General features: G+C 50.1%; 1 protein-coding gene across 1 annotated transcript in view; it reads left to right on the top strand.

Annotated features, from left to right (window-relative positions):
* Positions 1–1,156: 1,156 nt before the first annotated feature.
* Positions 1,157–21,217, top strand: part of LOC309521683 (uncharacterized protein) — a gene marked incomplete at its 5' end in the record, with an annotated part of 34,609 nt that continues 14,548 nt past the window's right edge. The window contains 14 exons of the mRNA XM_082204396.1: positions 1,157–1,273; positions 2,497–2,595; positions 4,203–4,363; positions 5,717–5,841; positions 6,681–6,810; positions 6,971–7,119; positions 8,483–8,664; positions 9,800–9,910; positions 10,247–10,348; positions 11,400–11,475; positions 13,783–13,910; positions 16,404–16,605; positions 19,833–19,915; positions 21,106–21,204. Of these exons, the coding sequence (XP_082060522.1) occupies positions 1,157–1,273; positions 2,497–2,595; positions 4,203–4,363; positions 5,717–5,841; positions 6,681–6,810; positions 6,971–7,119; positions 8,483–8,664; positions 9,800–9,910; positions 10,247–10,348; positions 11,400–11,475; positions 13,783–13,910; positions 16,404–16,605; positions 19,833–19,915; positions 21,106–21,204 (1,764 nt within the window). The remainder of the gene's footprint in view (positions 1,274–2,496; positions 2,596–4,202; positions 4,364–5,716; positions 5,842–6,680; positions 6,811–6,970; positions 7,120–8,482; positions 8,665–9,799; positions 9,911–10,246; positions 10,349–11,399; positions 11,476–13,782; positions 13,911–16,403; positions 16,606–19,832; positions 19,916–21,105; positions 21,205–21,217) is intronic.

Here is a 21,217-nt window from a genome sequence, read left to right as displayed (position 1 = left end):
AATAACCTGCAGTTTTGTAAGAGTATATATTTAAAGTGGATGAACAAATGAGCAAATGAAGTTAATTTGCATATGCAGAAGATATTAAAAATAAATTTAAGGAACCGCAGAAAGAGGGGGAAGCAAGTCAAGTTTTGAAATGTTAAGATGATGGATTGTAAAATTAGTGAAATGTATAAACCTGAAAAGCATAAATAAAATGAAAAGGGGAAAAAATAGTGCTGCTGTTACAGGGAACTTGCAGTGGGGGAATAGGGATTGGGTTCCTGTCGTGTGGGGCCAAGAAATCTCCAATCTGCCCTAGGGAGGGAGTGAATACAATAGGCTGGAGAAGGAGGGGAGACCCATTTTGGCTGGCAGACCCAGTTGCTGGGTCTTAGTAAGATCTTCCAAATACCGTACTTTCCCGTGTATAAGACTAGGGTTTTTACTTAAAAAATTATGTGGAAAAACAGTGGGTCGTCTTATACACAGGGCAATCTCCCCCCTATTTTCTTAAATTGGGGTTCCTAAAAATAGGGGAACGTCTTATACATGGTGGCAATTTTTTTTAAAAAAAAATTAATATTAAGAATTTCAACATAACAAATTATCAAAAACATATCTTCATTATTTCCCATTTTTCCCCTCCCCAAAAAAGACCCTCCCTCCCCCCAAGACTTCCCTCAGCTCCTTTCTCTGATTTTTCAACCCGTTATTCTCTGCATATTGTAAAATTGTAAAGATCCTTAAATTATCTGTCTGTTATGTTAACAATCAATAAATTTGTGTATGTTTATTCAAAATACATGGGGGCATCTTATACATGGGAAAATATGGTAAATATTAGGAAGATTCTGCTTATGTGGAGCCTGGAATTTGCAGCGGGAAATGCTCTGCAGAGACTTCAGGTGCGACAGACTGAGACCAAAACTGATGGGCAGCAGATAAGGCTGATGTCACCGGGCTGGGTGGGTGGGGAGGATGACGCCGGCGGCCAACGTGACTGGTCCTCGTGTCTCGATTTCACACCTGGGTGAGTTTTACCTTTTGCCCAATGGAGCTTTCTAGTCTTGGGCTGTGTATGTAATTAATGGTTGATCGAAACAGGCATGAAGGGCACAGCCAGGCAGTTAATTTTAACTCTGGTGTCATGGTTTCCGCCCAAGCCGCCCACATGGCAGCGAAGGAGCCTGAGACACACATGCCCTTCCAGCCGGACTCCCCTTCCTCCTTTCCTTCCCCTCCGAAAGCTGCTTTCTGGTGCAGAATGGAGGGCCGGTTCTCTGGGCTGGTGAGTAACACGGGCTTTGTTAAGAGGGTGGTTACGGGAGGAGGAATTAGCTCCCAGGTTGGTCTGCGAGAGCCCCCCCCCCCTAGGAAGACGCGCGTTCCTTCTCAAGCTCTACTCAGTTGGGACCAGATAGCTCATCCTCTCCAGCCCAGTCCAGCCCAGCCTGCCAACTCCTCAGCGTGAATCACGAGGCTGTGGGTCAATTGCTGCGGTCAAAGTCGGGGTCAGGGTGCCCTCAACCTCATCCACCTCCCCCCCCCCCCCGGTAGGAAGGTGTGCTGTCTCATCTGCAGGCCTGCCCTCCCCCCACATTATTTTGGTTTGGACCAGGCATAGGCAAAGTCCGGCCCTCCAGATGTTTGGGACTACAATTCCCATCATCCCTGACCACTGGTCCTGTTAGCTAGGGATGATGGGAATTGTAGTCCCAAACATCTGGAGGACCAGAGTTTGCCTGGTTTGGACCGAAGTGAGCTCTGGCTGGCAGTTCCTCAGGGCTTCCTTTTCAATTTCTAGAAGGCTCTAGAAGTCCTGATATAAGATGGTGCTAACCACATCTGTCCGAACTTCTCTCCTCCTCACACCCTCCCTGATCTTTGGCCTCATAATGTTAAAGCGTTAAACAAAAATGATCGTTCCAAAATCAAAGTTGAGCTCTCTTTTTCTGTGTGTGTGTGAGAGAGAGAGAAAAGCTAGCCAGCAATAAATCACACAGAGTCCATGAAGTTAACTCTTTATTAGCAGAAACCACGCCAGCTCAGAGGAGACAGGCATAATGAGCACAACAACTCTTCTCAGTAGGTCTTGCTGTCCCTATGAGGCAGTTGCAAATGCTGAAGACCTCCGCCTTCCCATAGCTAACTAAGCATCCTCCTCTCCTGGGTCCTTCCCAAGCAATCTGAGCTCCTCCCTCTTCATAACTTCTGGTCCTGGGAGACCAGTGGGGAGGGGAGCTTGTTGCAGCAGGAGGGGGAGACACCCTGACTTCTTCACCAGCCTGACTCATCTCTACCTCTTGGCCTCCCTCCTCTCTTGCTTCTGCCTCTGATTCTGGACTTCTCTCTTTTCACAGCAAGGGCGTCCCAAATACCACCCCGTCCCCTGCATCACCTCTGAGCATGGCCCCCTGAGATTTGAACCCATTTTCTATGGGCGCTTTGAGGAAGGGTGGCGGGTGGCCTTTCTTTCCTCCAGGCTCTTGTGTCTTTTGTCTCCCACCGCAGATTCGGCACCGGAAGTTTTACCAAATGATCCTCGTGCTGGGGATTGGTGGCAACCTCCAGATTGGCTATCAGATTTCTGTGATCAACTATCCCTCCATGGTAAGCAGCCCCTTAAGCAGCTGCACCCGGTGGAGGGGGTGAGCAGGAGCAATGACTGACCAAACAGCCTGCCTCCTCTCCACCAAGTGATGCTCACCCTGGTTACATTCCATAGCTGCCTCCTGCTCCATCCATGGTCCAGGAGGAGGCAGAAGGTGATGAAGGAAGACTTTCTTTCCATAGGTTTAGCTGGTCAAACAGAATTGATTTGCTGGTGCCTCAGTTTGAGACTGGGGAGGAAGGGAACTGAATTGGATTTAAGATTAACACCCACCCACCCCGGCTTATTCAGAAGGCTTTTAACCAGGGTAGCAGATGAGCTGCATCTTCAAAGCACATTTCCTGCCCAAAGTATCCCGGTCATACCTCAGGTTGAAGTAGCTTCGGGATGAATATTTTCGGGTTGCGCTCCACGGCGACCCGGAAGTAACAGAGTGCATTACATCCGGGTTTCGCCATTTGCGCATGTGCAGATGCTCAAAAGGACGTCATGCACATGCGCGGAATCGGCGAATCGTGCCCCGTGCATGCGCAGACGCGGGTTGCGTTTGCATCTAGAGGTACCAGTGTAATTCATTAAGGGTGTTGGGAATTGTAGCTATGTGAGGAGTAAACTATAGTTCCCATTATTCTTGGGCGGGAGGAGGTGCTTTGAAGGAAGTACTCCCCCCCCACACACACACACCAAGGGGGTACTCAAGAGTACGCAGCAGGGGCACCTCTCTTTTTTGTTAAAATGTGTGGCACTTACTGTAACAATTTCATGGTGATTACGGGTGCCTCTTTTTCTAGAAAAAAAAGCACTGTTTGGAGGTACAGTGTATATACCAGTTCTAGCTGGCCTGAGCAGGAGCTGAGGCTTGCAGTAACTCTGAATGAGCTGATAGTCGTTTGCTTTAACTGGAGAGCACAGAGAAGTGTGTCTTCTTTGCCTGCTGGAAAGTCCCCGAAAAAGAGTCCTTCCATTTCAGCAATGTTCTAAAATACTCTCTTGACATTTTGAAAATTTGCAATCCGTTTCTCTCAACAGTAGAACTTGAGGCAGGAATACCTTGGTTCTCGAACGGCTTGGCTCCCAAACAAATCAGCTCCCGACCGCTGCAAACCCGGAAGTAAGTTTCCGGTTTGTAAACATTTTTTGGAAGCCAAACATCCGAAGCAGCTTCCGCTTGACTGTAGGAAGCTTCTGCAGCTAATCAGAAGCCGCGCCTTGGTATTTGAACAATTTTGGGAGTCAAAGGGACTCCCGGAACAGATTAAGTTTGACACCCAAAGTACCACTGTACTCATTTAGGAATAATAAACAACTTGACCAATGCTCTTTTCCCAAACCATGAGATTATAAATGTATGCATTTTCCAAGGCTGAAATTTCTGTTTCATCTCATTTGCTGCTGGTTTGCAATTGGAATTTATGACACTTTTGATATCTGAGCAGAGAAATAATCCCAAATATCTTGTTGGGATGGGTAGGGAAGCAAACACTTTTAAAGGGTTAAGAAGTAATTCTGCATGATGATGATGATGATGATGATGAAGCATTAGCTGATGCCTCAACTCCCCCTTCCTTCCTTCCTTCCTTCCTTCCTTCCTTCTTTCCTTCCCTAGTATATCAAGAAGTTCATGAATGAGACCTGGCTTGAGCGCTCTGGCTCCCCGCTGCCTGAAGGTGCCCTCTTTTTCCTGTGGTCATTCATTGTGTCTATCTATGGGGCAGGAGGATTGCTGGGCTGCCTCTGCAGTGCCTACCTGACTGTAAAATATGGCAAGTATGTAATACTCCAAACAGGTTGCCAGAAAAGAACTCTCTGAACTTTGGTACACATCCATCCTGCCCTCTGGCTCTGTGTTAAAACCTAGCTGCTGAGATATTCCCTGTTTGAGTTTTCTTACAGCTGAATTTAGGGAAGGGTGTGTGAGATCCTGGCGCATGAGAAATCCTGCTTCTCTTGGGACAGCTGTTATTTCTGGTGCCTCCTCTAGCGCTCTGCAGTCCAAGGCAGCCAGAGCCAGAATCAGTGCTGTCCCTACCCGGGAGTCAAATGCTGCAAAACAACGGCAAGGGAGGTGCTGGAAACAGTGGCATAGCGTGGGTTGTCAGCACCCGGGGCAAGGCAAGTAATTTGCGCCCCCTAACCCGTGGATTTGCGCCCCCTAACCCCCCAGATGTTGCGCCCGGTGCGGCCGGCCCCCCCTGCACCCCCCACGCTACGCCACTGGCTGGAAAAGGACAGAGTTATTCCTTCTCTCTTGGCAACCCGCTAAGCTATGGTTATCAGATTTTTTTCAATGAATCCGGGGACCCTTCTTCTTCTTCTTCTGAGTAGCAAGAGGGAGTCAGTAGTGGGGATGGTGAGGCAAAAGATCCTGGCCCCAAGCACACATGCATATTTTATAAAGGTGCAAAGCCCTTCTTTTGCACCCTGTGAAACATAAATGCGCAGAGGTTTTTAAAAAAACTGGGCAATGGAAGATCAGTCAAAACAAAGGGGGAAGAGAGCAGGAGATCTGTACTGCCAAACGTCCCCAGCTCCCCTTCGGAAATGGCGGCAGCAGCAGCAGTCAGCAGCCCAGAGCCAGCCTGGTAGCACAGTTGGCTCTGGCTGGCTTCAGGAGCTGCTCGCTGCCTGCTGCCGTGGCGCCCGCCATTTTTTCTCGCCAGAAGTTCCGGCAAGGGGAAATGGTGGGCGCCACAGCAGCGGGCAGCTCCTGAAGCCAGCCAGAGCTGACGCTGCCACGTTTCCCGGGGACAGATTTGCAAATCTGGGGACATTCCGGGGACGGAATTTGTCCGGGGACAGATTTGCAAATCCGGGGACTGTCCCCGGAAACCGGGGACACCTGGTAATCCTACCCTAAGCTCATTCGCTGTCCTTGTTTGCAGTGGAAGATGCTCCCTTCCCATGGCCAATGCACACAGAAGCTTCTGCTTTTGGAAATGGTGGCCTCAGGCAGCAAAATGTCCTGGGCTGGCCCTGGCAGGAAGGCTGCTTTTCACTGGCTTAGGAAGCTCTGAACAAATTGGGGCTTGTCAGAGGTTCTGCAGCAGGCCAGATGTGAATGATCTCCCTCCTGCTCTCCGCGTCTCCTCTGCCACCCCATTTCTGTGCCCTCGGATGCAGGAAGAGGACCATGCTGGGGACTGATCTGCTCATCCTCGCGACAGCTCTGCTCGTGGCCTTCAGCAAGAGAGCCAAGTCCTTCGAGATGATCCTGATTGGGCGGTTCCTCTTCGGCGTGAGCGCCGGTAAGGTCTTGGGGCATCATTGCGGTAGCCTTGTGAGGACTCCAGAGTCCAGGCATTGCCGTCAGCTGGCAAGGGGCAGCTCCCCACTGAAACCTCCCAACTCCCCTCTCCATTTGAAGGGAGCAAGGGGCTTGTGCCATAGCTGTCAACGTTTCCCTTTTTTTGCAAGGAATCCTATTCGGAATAATAATAATAATAATAATTTTTTATTTATACCACGCCCTCCCCAGCCAAGACCGGGCTCAGGGCGGCTAACAACCAATAATAAAAACAAGTTGATTAAAATACAATTTAAAAGATTATGATACAACATGAAAACAATTAGGGAGCAATCTCATCATAGGAGGAGAAAGGAAAAAGAAAAAGGGGGAGGGAATCAAACTGATTCTGAGCCAAAGGCCAAGTGGAACAACTCTGTCTTACAGGCCCTGCGGAAAGAGATCAGATCCCATAGGGCCCTGGTCTCAAGAGACAGAGCATTCCACCAGGCTGGAGCCAGTGTTGAGAAGGCCCTGGCTCTGGTTGAGGCTAATCTAACTTCCTTAGGGCCTGGGACCTCTAGGGTGTTGCTATATATGGACCTTAAGGTCCTCCGTGGGGCATACAAGGGAATAAGGGAATTTCCCTTTAAAAAGGGGGAAGCGTTGTGCCACATTTGGCAATGTGCATTTGGACAACCATTCTGGGGCGGGTGGGTGGGTGGATTTGGTAAAGGGTTGGGTTCATATGTCCGTGGTTTCTTTGGTTCAGCTCACGGCCACGTCAGCCCCTTTTCTTGGGGTGCTTCTCTCCCTTTTGACTCCGTTTCTCTCTTGCCCTTCTCTCCTCCCATGCCCCAGGCTTTTGCTTGACCATCCACCCCCAGTATGCTGGAGAAGTTTCGCCCAAGAAGCTCCGAGGCTTCGCAAACGCCACGTCCGCCTTCTTTTGGTCCTTGGGGAAATCCTTGGGCCAAATCCTTGGGCTCAGGTACTTGCACCTCCCGGGGTGGATAGAAGGCTCCCTTTCTCTGGCTGGGCCACGGTACCAGCTCTCTGACCGCCGCCTCCTGAGCCTGGACTGAGCTGAGCGGACCTGTGCTCTGATTCCACATGAAGCCTCGCCTGATCCTCCTTCTCCTCCTCTGCAGGGAGTGCCTGGGCACAGAGTCCTCCTGGCCTTCGCTCCTGGCCTTCATTGGGGCCACAGCCTTCCTCCAGCTGCTAACTCTGCCCTTCTTCCCCGAATCTCCTCCGTACCTCTTGATCCAGAAGGGAAACGAAGGCGCCTGCGTGAAGGGTGAGGCCTCCAAGGACTGCCCTGGGGAGAAAGGGGGAGAGACAACAGGAAGGGGGGGACAGACTAGGCAGCATTTTGGCCAACGCTTCGTCTCTCACATACAGTGGTGCCTTGCAAGACTCCGTTCAGTGATTCTCTTCGTCTAGCGGTTTTTTCGTCTTGCGAAGCAAGCCCATTGAAGGATTAGCGGATTAGCGCTATTAGCGGCTTTTAGCGGCTTATCTGCTGATCGGATCAGCTGATAAGCGGCTTAGAAAAAAAGGGGGAAGGGGGGAAAAAACCACAGGAACTCGCAAGGCATTGTCGTCTTGCGAAGCAAGCCCATAGGAAATTCGTTTTGCGAAGCACTTCCAAAACGGAAAACCCTTTCGTCTAGCGGGTTTTCCGTCTTGCGAGGCATTCGTCTTGCGGGGCACCACTGTACACATTTTCCAGGGGGAAAAGTGGGGTTCTTGAGGTGGAAGGGGCAGTTTAAAACCTCCTTGGGCCTGCCAGGTCTTCACGACAACCTCCACCCCATATGTAAAGTATTATTGTTAGAAGTGGCATTTGGAATTGCTTAATTTTACCTTGGACCGCCCTAGCCTAGAGGATCTAGACACCCACATAGGTCCCGATGCCAGGACCCTCCTGGCAGCATCTACACAACCCCCCTCCATTTGCCAAGGTCTGCTGCAATTGCCACCTCCTTTGGCTCCCAGGGCTGTGGCTTTCATGCTCTTTCTTCAGCTCATAGCGGTGAGGAGGAATGGAAGTTCCCCCAGAATGTCTGCTTTATATACATTATTTACACAATGGGCCCCACGTGACTGGCTAATTCCGGGATTCTCCTGTAGGCCAATCAGGTTGCGGATTCACTTCCACCTGGAGTTGGATTGGGTGACTCCTGTGGACCAATCAGGCTGCTGCATTCTGGATCCTATTGTTCTAGGACCAATCGGACTGCTGCATTTTGGATCCTATTGTTCTAGGACCAATCAGACTGCTGCATTCTGAATCCTATTGTTCTAGGACCAATCAGACTGCTGCATTCTGAATCCTATTGTTCTAGGACCAATCAGACGGCTGCATTCTGAATCCTATTGTTCTAGGACCAATCAGACTACTGCATTCTGAATCCTATTGTTCTAGGGTAGGCCAATCAGACTGCTGCATTTGGATCCTATTGTTCTAGGACCAACCAGACTGCTGCATTCTGGTTCCTATTGTTCTAGGACCAATCAGACTGCTGCATTTGGATCCTATTGTTCTAGGACCAATCAGACTGCTGCATTTTGGATCCTATTCAACTCAGTACATAACACCTCCCTCCTGGATTTGTCAGTAAGTCTGGCTCCTTCCTCTTCTCCCCACCATCTCCCAGCCATGCACCAGCTCTGGGGCCAAGAAGATCACCAGCAGGAACTCAGTGACCTGAAGCAGGAAGCGGAAAACAGCACCAAAGTCCTGAGTGCGAGAGAGCTGCTCAGAGACCAGTCCCTGCGTCGGCAGCTGCACATCCTCGTGGCGGTCGTCGTCACCCTCCAGCTCTGCGGCATCAACGCAGTTGAGTTCTAAAGGCTCCCCTTGATTGCAACAATGCACAGCCCTGCCTTTGGGTTTGGAGGGACTCAGCTACATTGGCAAAGAAAAAGCGCTTTACGTGCGTTGTTTGTGCATTCTAACACGGTGACACCAGGTGGCGCTGTGGAGTTCCGTGTGTGCTAACCCGATTTTTCATGCAAAGTTTGCAGCGGCCTTTAACTGAAACGCTTCTTTGATGTGTCTAGATCCGCAGACAGAAAACAAGCACAGCTAAGGAAGAAAAGGTGTAGACTGGATCACCCAACTGACAGGGCTGGGAGGAAGAAGAGGATAATGGGTGATAGAAGCAATGGGTTTACACTGCAGAAAGGCAGACTGAGGTTTAGCATCACAAACACTTCTGAACTCTAATAATCTTCAGGGATGGAAAGGAGCCTTGATGGGTTGGAGAGGCTGACAAGTATAGCTGAAGGCAGCAGCCAGAGGACAGGGCCTCTCCTTCCAAGACCTTCTCTCTTACCAGTGTTTTGACACGTGAGGCTTAACAATCTTCTCTGCTAATATTTTACTTGGGTGCCTGATCAGTGGCGATGCAGGAGACAGGCTCTTCAGATGCAAACAGGCATTCTGGCCTGGGAAGGATTCCCATTTCCATGGGGTGCCAGCTGGAGGCAGGTGTGAAGGTTCAGGTGTGAAAGTGCTCTGAGCTGGCTGCCCTGAAGACTCACCTGCGCTGGGGGGGGGGAGCATCTACAGCCTTAGCCCAAGGCAGCCAAAGCACAGGAAATCTGTATCTGAACACATGAAACTCTCCCTTGATGACAGGCTTCTTTGCCCATTTGCTTTGGTTGCCTTAATCTTAATGCCAGCTGTTGTGAGACCAAGTTGGCAAGTGTGCAATGCCCCCCAGGGTTGCCCTGGAGGTGGGAGCGGCCAACAAGAGCCCCTTTTGACATCTCCTTCCTTTCTTCTTCTGTGATGAGGCTGCATTTTAATATTTTAATGTTGTATTTTAATCTTGTTTTTAAGTTGTATTCATTCGACTTGTTTTTATTATTGCTTGTTAGCCGCCCTGAGCCTGGCCTTGGCTGGGGCTGGGGAGGGCGGGGTATAAATAAAAATTATTATTATTATTATCTCCTTCCTTTCTCCACAGGTCTATTTCTACACTTTCGAAGTCTTCCGCACAGCCGGTTTTGCAGAGGACCTCCTCCCTTACGTCTCGCTGGGGGTGGGCTTCTGCGAGCTCCTCTCCTCCTTCCTCTGTGTAAGACCCTTTCCCAGGCAGTCCCCTTTTTTCTGCCATTTTCCACTGAGGCGCAAGTGTGTGGAGCTCTTTTCCTCCTTCCCCATTGGTGTGCCACCTGGTACCGTCTCTTCACGCCAGCCATAGGCTGCTGCAGATGCACCTTTTTGCTCCAGCCTTTTGGAAATGGAAGAACATTTTCTTGTCTCCTCCCTGGTGTGTGTTTAGAGGGGTTATCGTTTCAACTGAACTATGTTTTCATAGGCTGTAACTCGCCCTGAGGCCTCATGGTCAAGACAGAGTAAGAATTGCAATAAATAATGATGGCGATGATAATTACTCTTCCCCCTTCTTCAGATTCTGACAATTGAGAGGTTTGGACGGCGGACCCTCCTGTGGCAGGGCTGTGGCATGATGGCGCTTGTCCTCTTTCTCCTCACAATTACTCTCTCAGTACAGGTAAGAGCCAAGGACATATACTGCCTCGGGCGCCGGATTAAATTGACTGGCGGGCCTGATTAGGCATGCCAGGTTTAACAGATACCTGCCAGACTGTATTCGAAAAGAGAGGTACAAGCCCCTAAAGTCCAAAGACAATTGGAAAGCTTTTCCCATTTCCTTCCTCCTTGCAGAGGAATACAGTGGTACCTCGGGTTAAGAACTTAATTCGTTCTGGAGGTCCGTTCTTAACCTGAAACTGTTCTTAACTTGAGGTACCACTTTAGCTATTGGGGCTTCCCGCTGCCACCGTGTGATTTCTGTTCTCATCCTGAAGCAAAGTTCTTAACTTGAGGTACTATTTCTGGGTTAGCAGAGTCTGTAACCTGAAGCATATGTAACCCACTGTAGTTGAGGTCAATTTGAGAGAGTCAGAAAATGGCTTTAGGATTGCTCTCCTGTACTATTTCAGACACGTGGTTTATACAGTTCTGTATGTGTTTGCCTTCTACATTTATGAATGTTTATTCAATATCTGAGACTTTAGAATTCTTATAACACAAGAGAGAGAAATGAAGCAGGGAGCTATGAGACCCCATGGACACCAGGGCCAGCCTGCCCATGAGGCAATGTGAGGCAGCTGCTTACAGTCTCCTTTGCTTCTTGCCCTGCTCCTCTCCAGACTCCCCAACACGCCCTTCAGTGCTCCTTATCTTCTCTAAACCACCTCTAGTCGCCTCCGTCAGCAGCAACACCAAAAAGTAGGAGGGGGTGCCATTTTCTGTTTTGCGCCAAGCGGCAAAACAACACTGCTCCCCCTCCCCAAGTCTTCAGCAGACGCCTTCGGTTTCAACCTCTAAACACCTGCCGATAGGTGGGAAATTGGGAATACGCAATAGTTAGCTGATTTCTGGTTTTAACATGTTTTTATAAGGTGCCTATTGCATGGCTTTGTGTCCAGTTGTTGCAAACTGCTTTGATGGTTTCTTTACGAAATAGTAGCGTATGGTTTTTTAAATACCCAGTGTGAATTCATTGGCACTTGTCATTTTCCCCCTCCTCCCTCCCCTAGAACAAATCCCACTGGGCGTCGTACTGCAGCGTCACCCTGGTTTTCCTCTTTGTTCTCTTCTTTGGAATCGGACCAAGTGAGTAGAGGATGTCGGAACACGCCTGGGGGGGGGCACACAGCCCCCAGGATGAGACAAACCTCTCCGGATGTCTTCCTGATGAAGCGCAGCCCGGGACATCCATAAATCTTCAGTCCCGGCACGCAATAGCGCTACATATCATAAGACTATGTGCACGCTCACTCTGCAGAGTATAGCAGAAACGAAGTGGAGCTTGGTGTGTGCATTCTAAGTATTTATTAAGCAATATATACAGCACAAGGGACGCGGGTGGCACTGTGGGTTAAACCACAGAGCCTAGGACTTGCTGATCAGAAGGTCGGCGGTTCAAATCCCCATGACGGGGTGAGCTCCCATTGCTTGGTCCCTCCTCCTGCCAACCTAGCAGTTCAAAAGAACGTCAAAGTGCAAGTAGATAAATAGCTACTGCTCTGGCGGGAAGGTAAACGGCGTTTCCGTGCGCTGCTCTGGTTCGCCAGAAGTGGCTTAGTCATGCTGGCCACAGGACCTGGAAGCTATACACTGGCTCCCTCGGCCAATAAAGCGAGATGATCGCCGCAACCCCAGAGTCGGCCACGACTGGACCTAATGGTCAGGGGTCCCTTTACCTTTACCTATATACAGTGGTACCCCACAAGACGAATGCCTCGCAAGACGGAAAACCCGCAAGACGAAAGGGTTTTCTGTTTTGGAGGCGCTTCGCAAGACGAATTTCCCTATGGGCTTGCATCGCAAGACGAAAGCCCATAGGGAAATGCTGGCGGTCGGGAGCAAAGACTTTCGCCCACAGCCGGCCTTCAGAAGAGGACCTCTTCTGAAGGCCGGCGGGGGGCAAAAGTCTTTGCTCCCCCCGCCTGCCTTCCCCCCGCCTGCCCCGGGCGATCTTAAAATGCTGGCAGGCGGGAGCGAAGCGTTCGCTGCCGACCCCCAGCATTTTAAAATCTCCAAGGGACAGCAGAGAAGTCTCTGTCCCGGGGAGATTTTAAAATGCTGGGGGTCGGGAGCGTCAGCTGCCGACCCCCAGCATTTTAAAATCTCCCCGTGTCCCGGGAAGATTTTAAAATGCTGGGGGTCGACCCCCAGCATTTTAAAACGCTGTTCCGAAGGGGGGGCGGGGACACCTGCCCCAGCCGCCCCACTTCGGAAAGCTGTTCCGAAGTGGGGAGGGGGGGCGGGGACGCCTGCCCCAGCCGCCCCACTTCGGAAAGCTGTTCCGAAGTGGGGCGGGGGGGCGGGGACGCCTGCCCCAGCCGCCCCACTTCGGAAAGCTGTTCCGAAGTGGGGCGGGGGGGGCGGGGACGCCTGCCCCCGCCGCCCCACTTCGGAAAGCTGTTCCGAAGTGGGGAGGGGGGGCGGGGACGCCTGCCCCAGCCGCCCCACTTCGGAAAGCTGTTCCGAAGTGGGGAGGGGGGGCGGGGACACCTTCTGAAGGCGGGCAGGGGGCGAAAGTCTTTGTCCCCCCTGCCTGCCTTCCCAGGGGCTTTTAAATCGCCCCGGACAGCGGAAAAGTCCTCCGCTGTCCGGGGCGATTTTAAAATGCCGCCCGCCAGCATTTTAAGATCGCCCCGGACAGCGGAGAAGTCCTCCGCTGTCCCGGGGTTTTTTAAAATGCTGGGGGTGGGAAGAAAAGCCCTTGTCTCCCCCCCCCCCAGCCTTCAGAAGAGGTCCGTGGACAGACTGTCCCCGGACCTGGTCTGAAGGTGGTTTCCCTAGGAACGCATTAATTGATTTTCAATGCATTCCTATGGGAAACCGTGCATCGCAAGATGAAAAAACCGCAAGACGAAGAGACTTGCGGAACGAATTAATTTCGTCTTGCGAGGCACCACTGTACAGCACAAAGCAATCATGGTGTCCTCTCAGTTCTTCTCCAAGGGACACAAAGAAACAGTCCAAAAGCACAGTACAACGGAAGAGAGATAGGACTGACTTCCGTTCTCACACTTTCCAAGCCTAGAAAGTAAACACTGACATGTGATGTAACAATCGCACATCCAGCAACGGAGGAGTGAAATGCTAACAGAGGAGGCCTTTACCCTGGCAGGGCTGAGGGCAACTGCTCCTGGTTGGGGAGGGTGGAGATGTCACCTCGAGGTGTGAGTTGCAAGGTCCTGCTAGGCAACAGCACTGAGGAAGGGGAATAATTGCACTAAGGCCAGACCCAGGAACATGCCAAAACCCCAAGCATTTCACAGTCGGTAGAACAGGAGACTCTGAATCTCAGAGTTGTGGGTTCAAGCCCCATGTTGGGCAATAGATTCCTGCTGGACTAGATGCCTCTACAATTATATGATTTCTTGTGTCTTTCCCTCCCTCCTGCCTCAGATGGAGCCTCCATGTCTGTCATGATGGAAATCTTCAGCCAGTCTTCCAGACCAGCAGCTTTCCTGATTGGCGGTTGCCTGAATTGGGCCGGCCTCTTTGTCATTGGAATCACCTTCCCATTTGCTGTGGTCAGTGTCTGTCAGGTTCTCACACACACACACACACACACACACACACACACACTCACACACACACACCTCCTTCCAGCCTTCCTTCCTGATGCCTTCTCTCTGTGGCCCCAATAATGCTGGGGCAACACAGGCGAACGAGCGGGGTATAAATAATAAAATTATTGTTGTTATTCTTATATGGCCCCATGCTCAAGAGAGCAGCCTGGTGCTGCCCCAAGGGCAAGGAGATATGTGCATGACTCCTACGGCATCTGTAGTGTCTCTCTGGATAACCATTTCCTCAGAATAGCTTCAGGAGTCCCCCTGCCTCAGCTACACACCTTGGCAATGGAACCCAGTGTGGTGCTGGTATGGTTGCTGGACTCCAAACCACAACAGTCCTGGCAGGCAGCAGGGCCAATGGCCAGGGATGAGGTAGCTTGCAGACCACATCATCTTGCTACCCCTGGGGTATGAATATGAGGTTGTGGAGCCTCGGCCCAGTATACCTGAAGGAGCATCTCCACCCCCATCGCTCAGCCCGGACACTGAACTCTAGCTCCAAGGGCCTTCTGGTGGTTCCCTCACTGCAAGAAGTTAGGTTACAGGGAACCAGACAGAGGGCCTTCTCGGTAGTGGCACCCTCCCTGTGGAACACCCTCCCATCAGATGTCAAGGAAATAAACAACAATCTGACTTTGAGAAGACATCTGAAGGCAACCCTGTTTAGGGAAGTTTTTAAAGTTTGGTGTTTTATTGTGTTTTTAATATTCTGTTGGGAGCCGCCCAGAGTGGCCGAGGAAACACAGCCAGATGGGCAGGGTATACATAAATTATGATTATGATTATTACCATAGGCCACACTGGCTGACCATGGGTGACCAGTTGCACATTATCCCATCACCTGGAGCTCCTGAGGTGCAGGATGACATGAAAAGCACTTCTAAGTATCTAAAAATGGGCCAAAGGGTCGAACTTGACCTGCCCCTACTTGCATAATAACCAAGTAACTTTCACACCAGGTTCAGCGCTCTGAGGGGGCTGCCGCAGCGCAGGAAGCCACTGAGCCTGAGGCTGTCAGCTAGCAGCCCCCGGGAGAAACTCCTGTACCAATAGGGCCTGTCAGGCCAGAGACGGGCCCCTCGCAGGTACCTTCTCCTGAGGAGCCTTACTAGTCCAGCAGCACAGGGAGCACTCCAAGGCGCAAGGCCCAACTTCAGGCCCTTTAAGCATTTAGAGTTCTCCACAAAGGTGTTATCTGAAACGTTGGTGGTATAGTGGTTAGCATAGTTGTCTTCCAAGCAGTTGACCCGGGTTCGATTCCCAGCCAACGCAGTATTTTCCCTCACCCTCTTAGGGACGCAGATGGCGCTGTGGGTTAAACCACAGAGCCTAGGACTTGCCGATCAGAAGGTCGGTGGTTCTAATCCCCGCGACGGGGTGAGCTCCCGTTGCTCAGTCCCTGCTCCTGCCAACCTAGCAGTTCGAAAGCGCGCCAAGGTGCAAGTAGATAAATAGGTACTACTCCGGCGGGAAGTTAAACAGCGTTTCCGTGCGCTGCTCTGGTTTGCCAGAAGCGGCTTAGTCATGCTGGCCACATGACCCGGAAGCTGTATGCCGGCTCCCTCGACCAGTAAAGCAAGATGAGCGCCACAACATCAGAGTTGGCCACGACTGGACCTAGTGGTCAGGGGGTCCTTTTACCTTTACCTTTACAAAGGGGTTATGTCTGTTCTCGGGCTTTGTTGGAGCCACTTGCTCCCATGGAGCTCTCCGTGGTCCTGCAACACCTGACCTGCCTTGCTGCCGCCATCAGGCCTGAACACCAGGGCAGCCTCCCTGAGAGGTAACTAGACACAATGTTAAACACAGCGTTGTGGTTCATGTTGTTGTTGTTTTAATTAGTAATAATAATAATAATAATAATTTATTATTTATACCCCGCTCATCTGGCTGGGTTTCCAACCACTCTGGGCAGCTTCCAACACAAGATTAAAATACAATAATTCATCAGATAATAAAAACTTCCCAAAACAGGCCGGCCTTCAAATGTCTCCTAATTAGGAGTTGTGAAGGTGGAGAATCCAGACCAGGAGCAGGATGTGGGAAGGAGAGTTTCAACCTTTCCCTCCTGAAATCAATTCAACCCCCTCTGGGGGGGTGGGGGAGAGCAAATGGGGACATTGGGAGGTGATTTTCGGTGGGGAAATTCTTCAGGAGGAAAGGGTTGCACCTGTGCACTGTGGCCACCATTGAGAAGAGAAGAAAACTATGTGACAAAATCACACTGTCTAGTCTGGCCCTCATCTCTCTCCTGATTCTCCTCCCCTGTGTCTGAATCCCAGCTTCAAGTGTTTGCAGACTCCTCTCCCTTCTGGCCAACGCAGTAGCCTCGGCTGTGACACCATATGGCCCGGCCCAAAACTGGACAAACATTGCAAGGGCACAAAGAGGGCTTGTTCAAGGGGTTGATCATTGCACTCTCTCCCCCTACCTCCATCTTATTTCCAGGATGCTCTGGGCCCTTTCTGTTTCCTCCTCTTCATGGCTGTCCTTGTGGGGTCAGGAATCTTCTTCTACCTGTTCCTCCCAGAGACGAAAGGGAAGTCCATTGTGGAAATCACAGAGGAATTCAGCAACCCATCACCTTTTCAGAAGAGACTAACTTCTGCCCTTCGGACAGGCTTCCGGGATGACCTCTCTGCCTACACCAGCTTCTGAGCACAGCAGCCAAGGGAGAACTTGCTACTAGGAGGCTCTCAACCTGGGCAGGTTTTCAACTGATATTCACACCAGCAAGAGGCACAACACTCCCTTTTAAACACACACAGACACCCTCTCTGTGGTCTTTCACTATCTGTGCCCCTCTTGCCCACCTTCACAACTGATGGGGGCCTTCCTCCCCCTGCCCTCATGGTCAATAGCTACACACAAGTTCAAAGAGTCCTCTTGGAAATGACACCAGCTGATTTCTTTTAAGCTGAAGCAAAGGCCACTTCCTAGCCATGACTGTAGGTCAGAGCCAGTTTCAGACGGTACGCAATGGACCTCCTCCTCTTTCTTCTCCCCTGAAGAGACTTGAGGTATTGCTTGGGAGGCAAAATCCAATATGCACTCCAAGAAATTTAGGCACACTAGGAAGGAAGACCAGAGCATCTGCCTAAGGTAGGGGTCAGCAATTTTTTTCAGCAGGGGGCCGATCCACTGTCCCTCAGACCTGGTTGGGGGCCGGTCTATATTTTTTTGGGGGGGGGGGATGAATGAATTCCTATGCCCCACAAATAACCCAGAATTGCATTTTAAATACAGTGGTACCTCGGGTTAAGTACTTAATTCGTTCCGGAGGTCCGTTCTTAACCTGAAACTGTTCTTAACCTGAAGCACCACTTTAACTAATGGGGCCTCCTGCTGCTGCCGCCGTGCTGCCGGAGCACGATTTCTGTTCTCATCCTGAAGCAAAGTTCTTAACCCGAGGTAATATTTCTGGGTTGGTGGAGTCTGTAACCTGAAGCGTATGTAACCTGAAGCATGTGTAACCTGAGGTACCACTGTAAAAGCACACATTCCACTCATGTAAAAACACCAGGCAGGCCCCACAAATAACCCAGAGATGCATTTTTAAATAAAAGGACACATTCTACTCATGTAAAAACACGCTGATTCCTAGACCGTCCGCATGCCGGATTTAGAAGGCGATTGGGCCAGATCCGGTACCTGGGCCTAAGGTTGCCTACCCATGGTCTAAGGTGTGGTAGCATCCTCAAGAGGAGAACTCTTTCTGCTAGTGTTTCTTCTCCTCCACCCTTTGCTCTGACTTGCAGGCTCACTGAAATATGGATATTTGATCTGTGCTGGGGGTTACGGCGGCTAATTCAACAGGTTTTCTTTCCTCAACTGACTGTGTTTTCCTAACAGAGGTTTTGTTCATAATTTTTTGTGGATAATTAAATGTGACTTTGGTACTGCAATGTGTGTGTTTTGTAATGGGTTTTAGTCAAACGTTCTCTCTGAGCCAGCAGGAATGTGGCTGACGAGACAAGAACGTTACTTGCCCAAAAATGGAAAGAAGCAGAAGTCCCAGTAAAGGAAGAATGGATACAAAAACGTATGAAATATGCAGAAATGGCAAAACTTACCAGAAAAATAAGAAATCAATATAACAAAAAAAATTATATAAAAGAAAGAAAATGGTTTATTGAATATTTGAATATTTAAAAAGAGAATCCCCCACCAAGCATGTTCCATTTTCCATTAGAGATTATTATTTGAAGGACCATTTCGCTGGGAAATTTTGTGTCCATAAGATGACCAAATTCTACCTCAATTAATATTTTGCATACAGTTGATTCTACACCCTTTGACGTAGCAGGAACATTGACTATAAGTTGTTCTAAAGCGGTCAACTCTTGGTCTGCCCGAAAGCATGGTTTTAACAGGAAAACAATAGATTGAAATGAAACCATGACCAAGTTATATTGGGAAGAGCCAAAATCTGTTCTTTATATAGGGAGAAGCATTTCCATTAAAATTCCGGGAGTCTATATAGACCTGCTTGTTCCCAGCCTTCCCAATCCATCGTATCTCCAACTTCACAAAACATGGGGTGGTATCTAAGTAGAAGCAGGGGAGTTGCTCAATATGCCATAGCTAGTTGCATTTCCCCTGTTTGAGTAGAGTCTAGGGTTTCAGAGCATGTGCAGAGTTCCATGCAGAATAGAGGTAGGGGAAGAGGGAGATTATATTTGGACACCCGGATGGATGGTTCCAAGGAGACTAATGAGCTGAGGGGATGCCCCACATTTATGGGAATTTGAGACAAGTAAAAAGAGTCTTCTTCATGGAAATGGATTCTTGTTTGGGCCAGCAGCAAGAGAAGTTCCACCTCTGATGTAAGAGGGAGCCAATCAAAAATGTACGTAGAGACAGTTTCTAACTCACAAATGATTTTGTGCATTACAAAGTAGGTTCTGATCAGTTGGGCCATTGTAAAAAAAGGAAACAAAAACCCGATATACCTTCCTATTCTGTGGGTGCTGAATCACAGACACTACAGGTGGTGCTGTTGGTTACCTCAGAAAATAGGCTTTGTTGAGATAAAAAGAAGATAAAGTCCCGACCAGAGACGAATAGTTGATGAAGATGTTGGACTATGCCGAAATGGCAAAAATGACCGGGAAAATCAGAAACCAGGAAGATAGAAAGTTTAATAAGGAATGAGGGGGGGGGTTACAATTTACTTAAGAGAACACTGTAAACAACTAAAAACTTTGGCAGGATTTGAGTAACGCTTGTAACATATTAAAAACTAAGGTAAAAATGGATCGTTTTAAGAAAAATGGAGAAAATATACGACGCAGTGGAAAAAGTTTGATAATGAAAACCATGTAGGGCTGGAGGGAAGACCAATGATTCAGGGAATCCTAAATGTTGATGGTTATGATTAATGTTTGAATTCAAATGTATAGTGTAAAATTGAATTTGAAGGAAGGAAGGAAGGAAGGAAGGAAGGAAGGAAGGAAGGAGGGAAGGAAGGAGGGAAGGAAGGAAGGAAGGAAGGAAGGAAGGAAGGAAGGAAGGAAGGAAGGAAGGAAGGAAGGAAGGAGAGAGGGAGGGAGGGAAGGAAGGAAGGAAGGCAGGCGTTGTTGCAATACTAAAACAGCATCAAGGGACAGCAAAGTGTCAGTGCTCAGAAGGATACCTAGACACACACACCCCTCCGTGCTTCGGCTGCCCAACACATTCTCAGGCCAAGAAGCCTCACCCCTCTCTTGGATTCGTCCGAGTGCAGCCGGCCAATTTGCAGTTTAATCCAGTGCTCTGAAACGAATCAAGTGTCATAACACGCAGGATCAAACATTAACCTCGGGCCGTTTGGTGGCTGGCCAAACCAAATAGGATGAAGAAAGAGGAACACCAGGGGCCGTCCGCCCACCTTGTGAGGTAGCAGCGGCAGCCAGCAGCAGAGGAGGGACCCGGAGGACGCCTCTGCAGCAGAGATGGGCAGCAGCTCCCTTTGGGACTTGGTGAGTGAGGTTCGAGGGGTTGGCTGGCTTGGTGGCTGGGGAAACCCAGCCAGATGGGCGGGGTATAAATAAGAAATTTATTTTTTTATTATTGGTTTATTCATGTTCCACCTTTAATCAACACTCACTGGAGCAGGGTCCATTCTAAGATCTTTCGGATCACACACAAGTTCTCTAGTTTGTTCATTTTTGAAGGTACCTGGAGCACAGATGTGTGCACTCAAATATATTTTGCCCGTCTTGGGGAGAAATGTGTCTAATGTCAGAATAGGACCTTCTGGCAAGCTAGGGGTGAGTCTGCCCCCCACTTCCCTCATTCTTAAGGCACCTGTTTTGATCCCTTCTGTGAAAGACCTGGGGGTGCACCAAGCCCTCCCACCATGACGTTTCCATCACAGGACAAAAGCACAACTCTGCAGATTATGGGTGAGGACAAAGTCAAAAGGCTGTTTGCCCAGTTCTCAGTAGATCATCTTTCTGTCTCCATTCCAAATGCATCACATGATAAACCGAGTTTAGAATGAATTCTCACCTAGATATTTGCTCTCTTTCACCTTCCCATTTAATGTGGCGAATCATGGGCTGTCAAGATTGTGCTGCAAAGCCCTTCCTTGCACTGGGTGAGTCACCCCACTCCAGTGGCGTAGCGTGGGTTGTCAGCACCCGGGGCAAGGCAAGTAATTTGCGCCCCCTAACCCGTGGAGCCAGGTAGGGGCAGAGAGCTGAAAGTGCGAGCGCCCCCCCCCCAGATGTTGTGCCCGGTGCGGCCGGGCCCCCCCCTGCACACCCCCCACGCTACGCCACTGGTGGCATCTAACGGAATGTAGTTTGAGCAAGCCACTTCCTTGGTGGGGTGCATGGGGCGCCCTAAATTTCTGGAGAGCTTTTGAAGACTTGCTTCAAAACGCACAGCACCATACCACCCTGGGAGGAAGCTCCATTCAGTGGCGTAGCGTGGGTTGTCAGCACCCGGGGCAAGGCAAGTGATTTGCGCCCCCTAACCCGTGGATTTGCGCCCCCTAACCCCCAGATGTTGCGCCCGGTGCGGCCGGCCCCCCCTGCACCCCCCATGCTACGCCACTGCCCCACTCCACCCCCAATCCCCACCCCACCCCCCACAGTTTATGCTCGGGTCTGGTTTATTTTTCTGCCCTGAGGAGTGTTGAGGATGGGTGTCTGTGTCTCTGCAGGTTCAGCACCGAAGGCTGCTCCTCATGATGCTCGTCCTAGGAATTGGTGGGTCCCTCCAGGCTGGCTTTCAAGGCTCCATGATCACCTACACCTCTGTGGTAAGCAGCAAAG

Source organism: Podarcis vaucheri (genome assembly GCF_965113315.1).
Source record: "Podarcis vaucheri genome assembly, chromosome: 16".
In the NCBI taxonomy this organism is placed as follows: Eukaryota; Metazoa; Chordata; class Lepidosauria; order Squamata; family Lacertidae; genus Podarcis; species Podarcis vaucheri.
The sequence above is the reverse complement of the archived record's forward strand: the minus strand, read 5'-3'. Positions and strand labels throughout refer to the sequence as shown.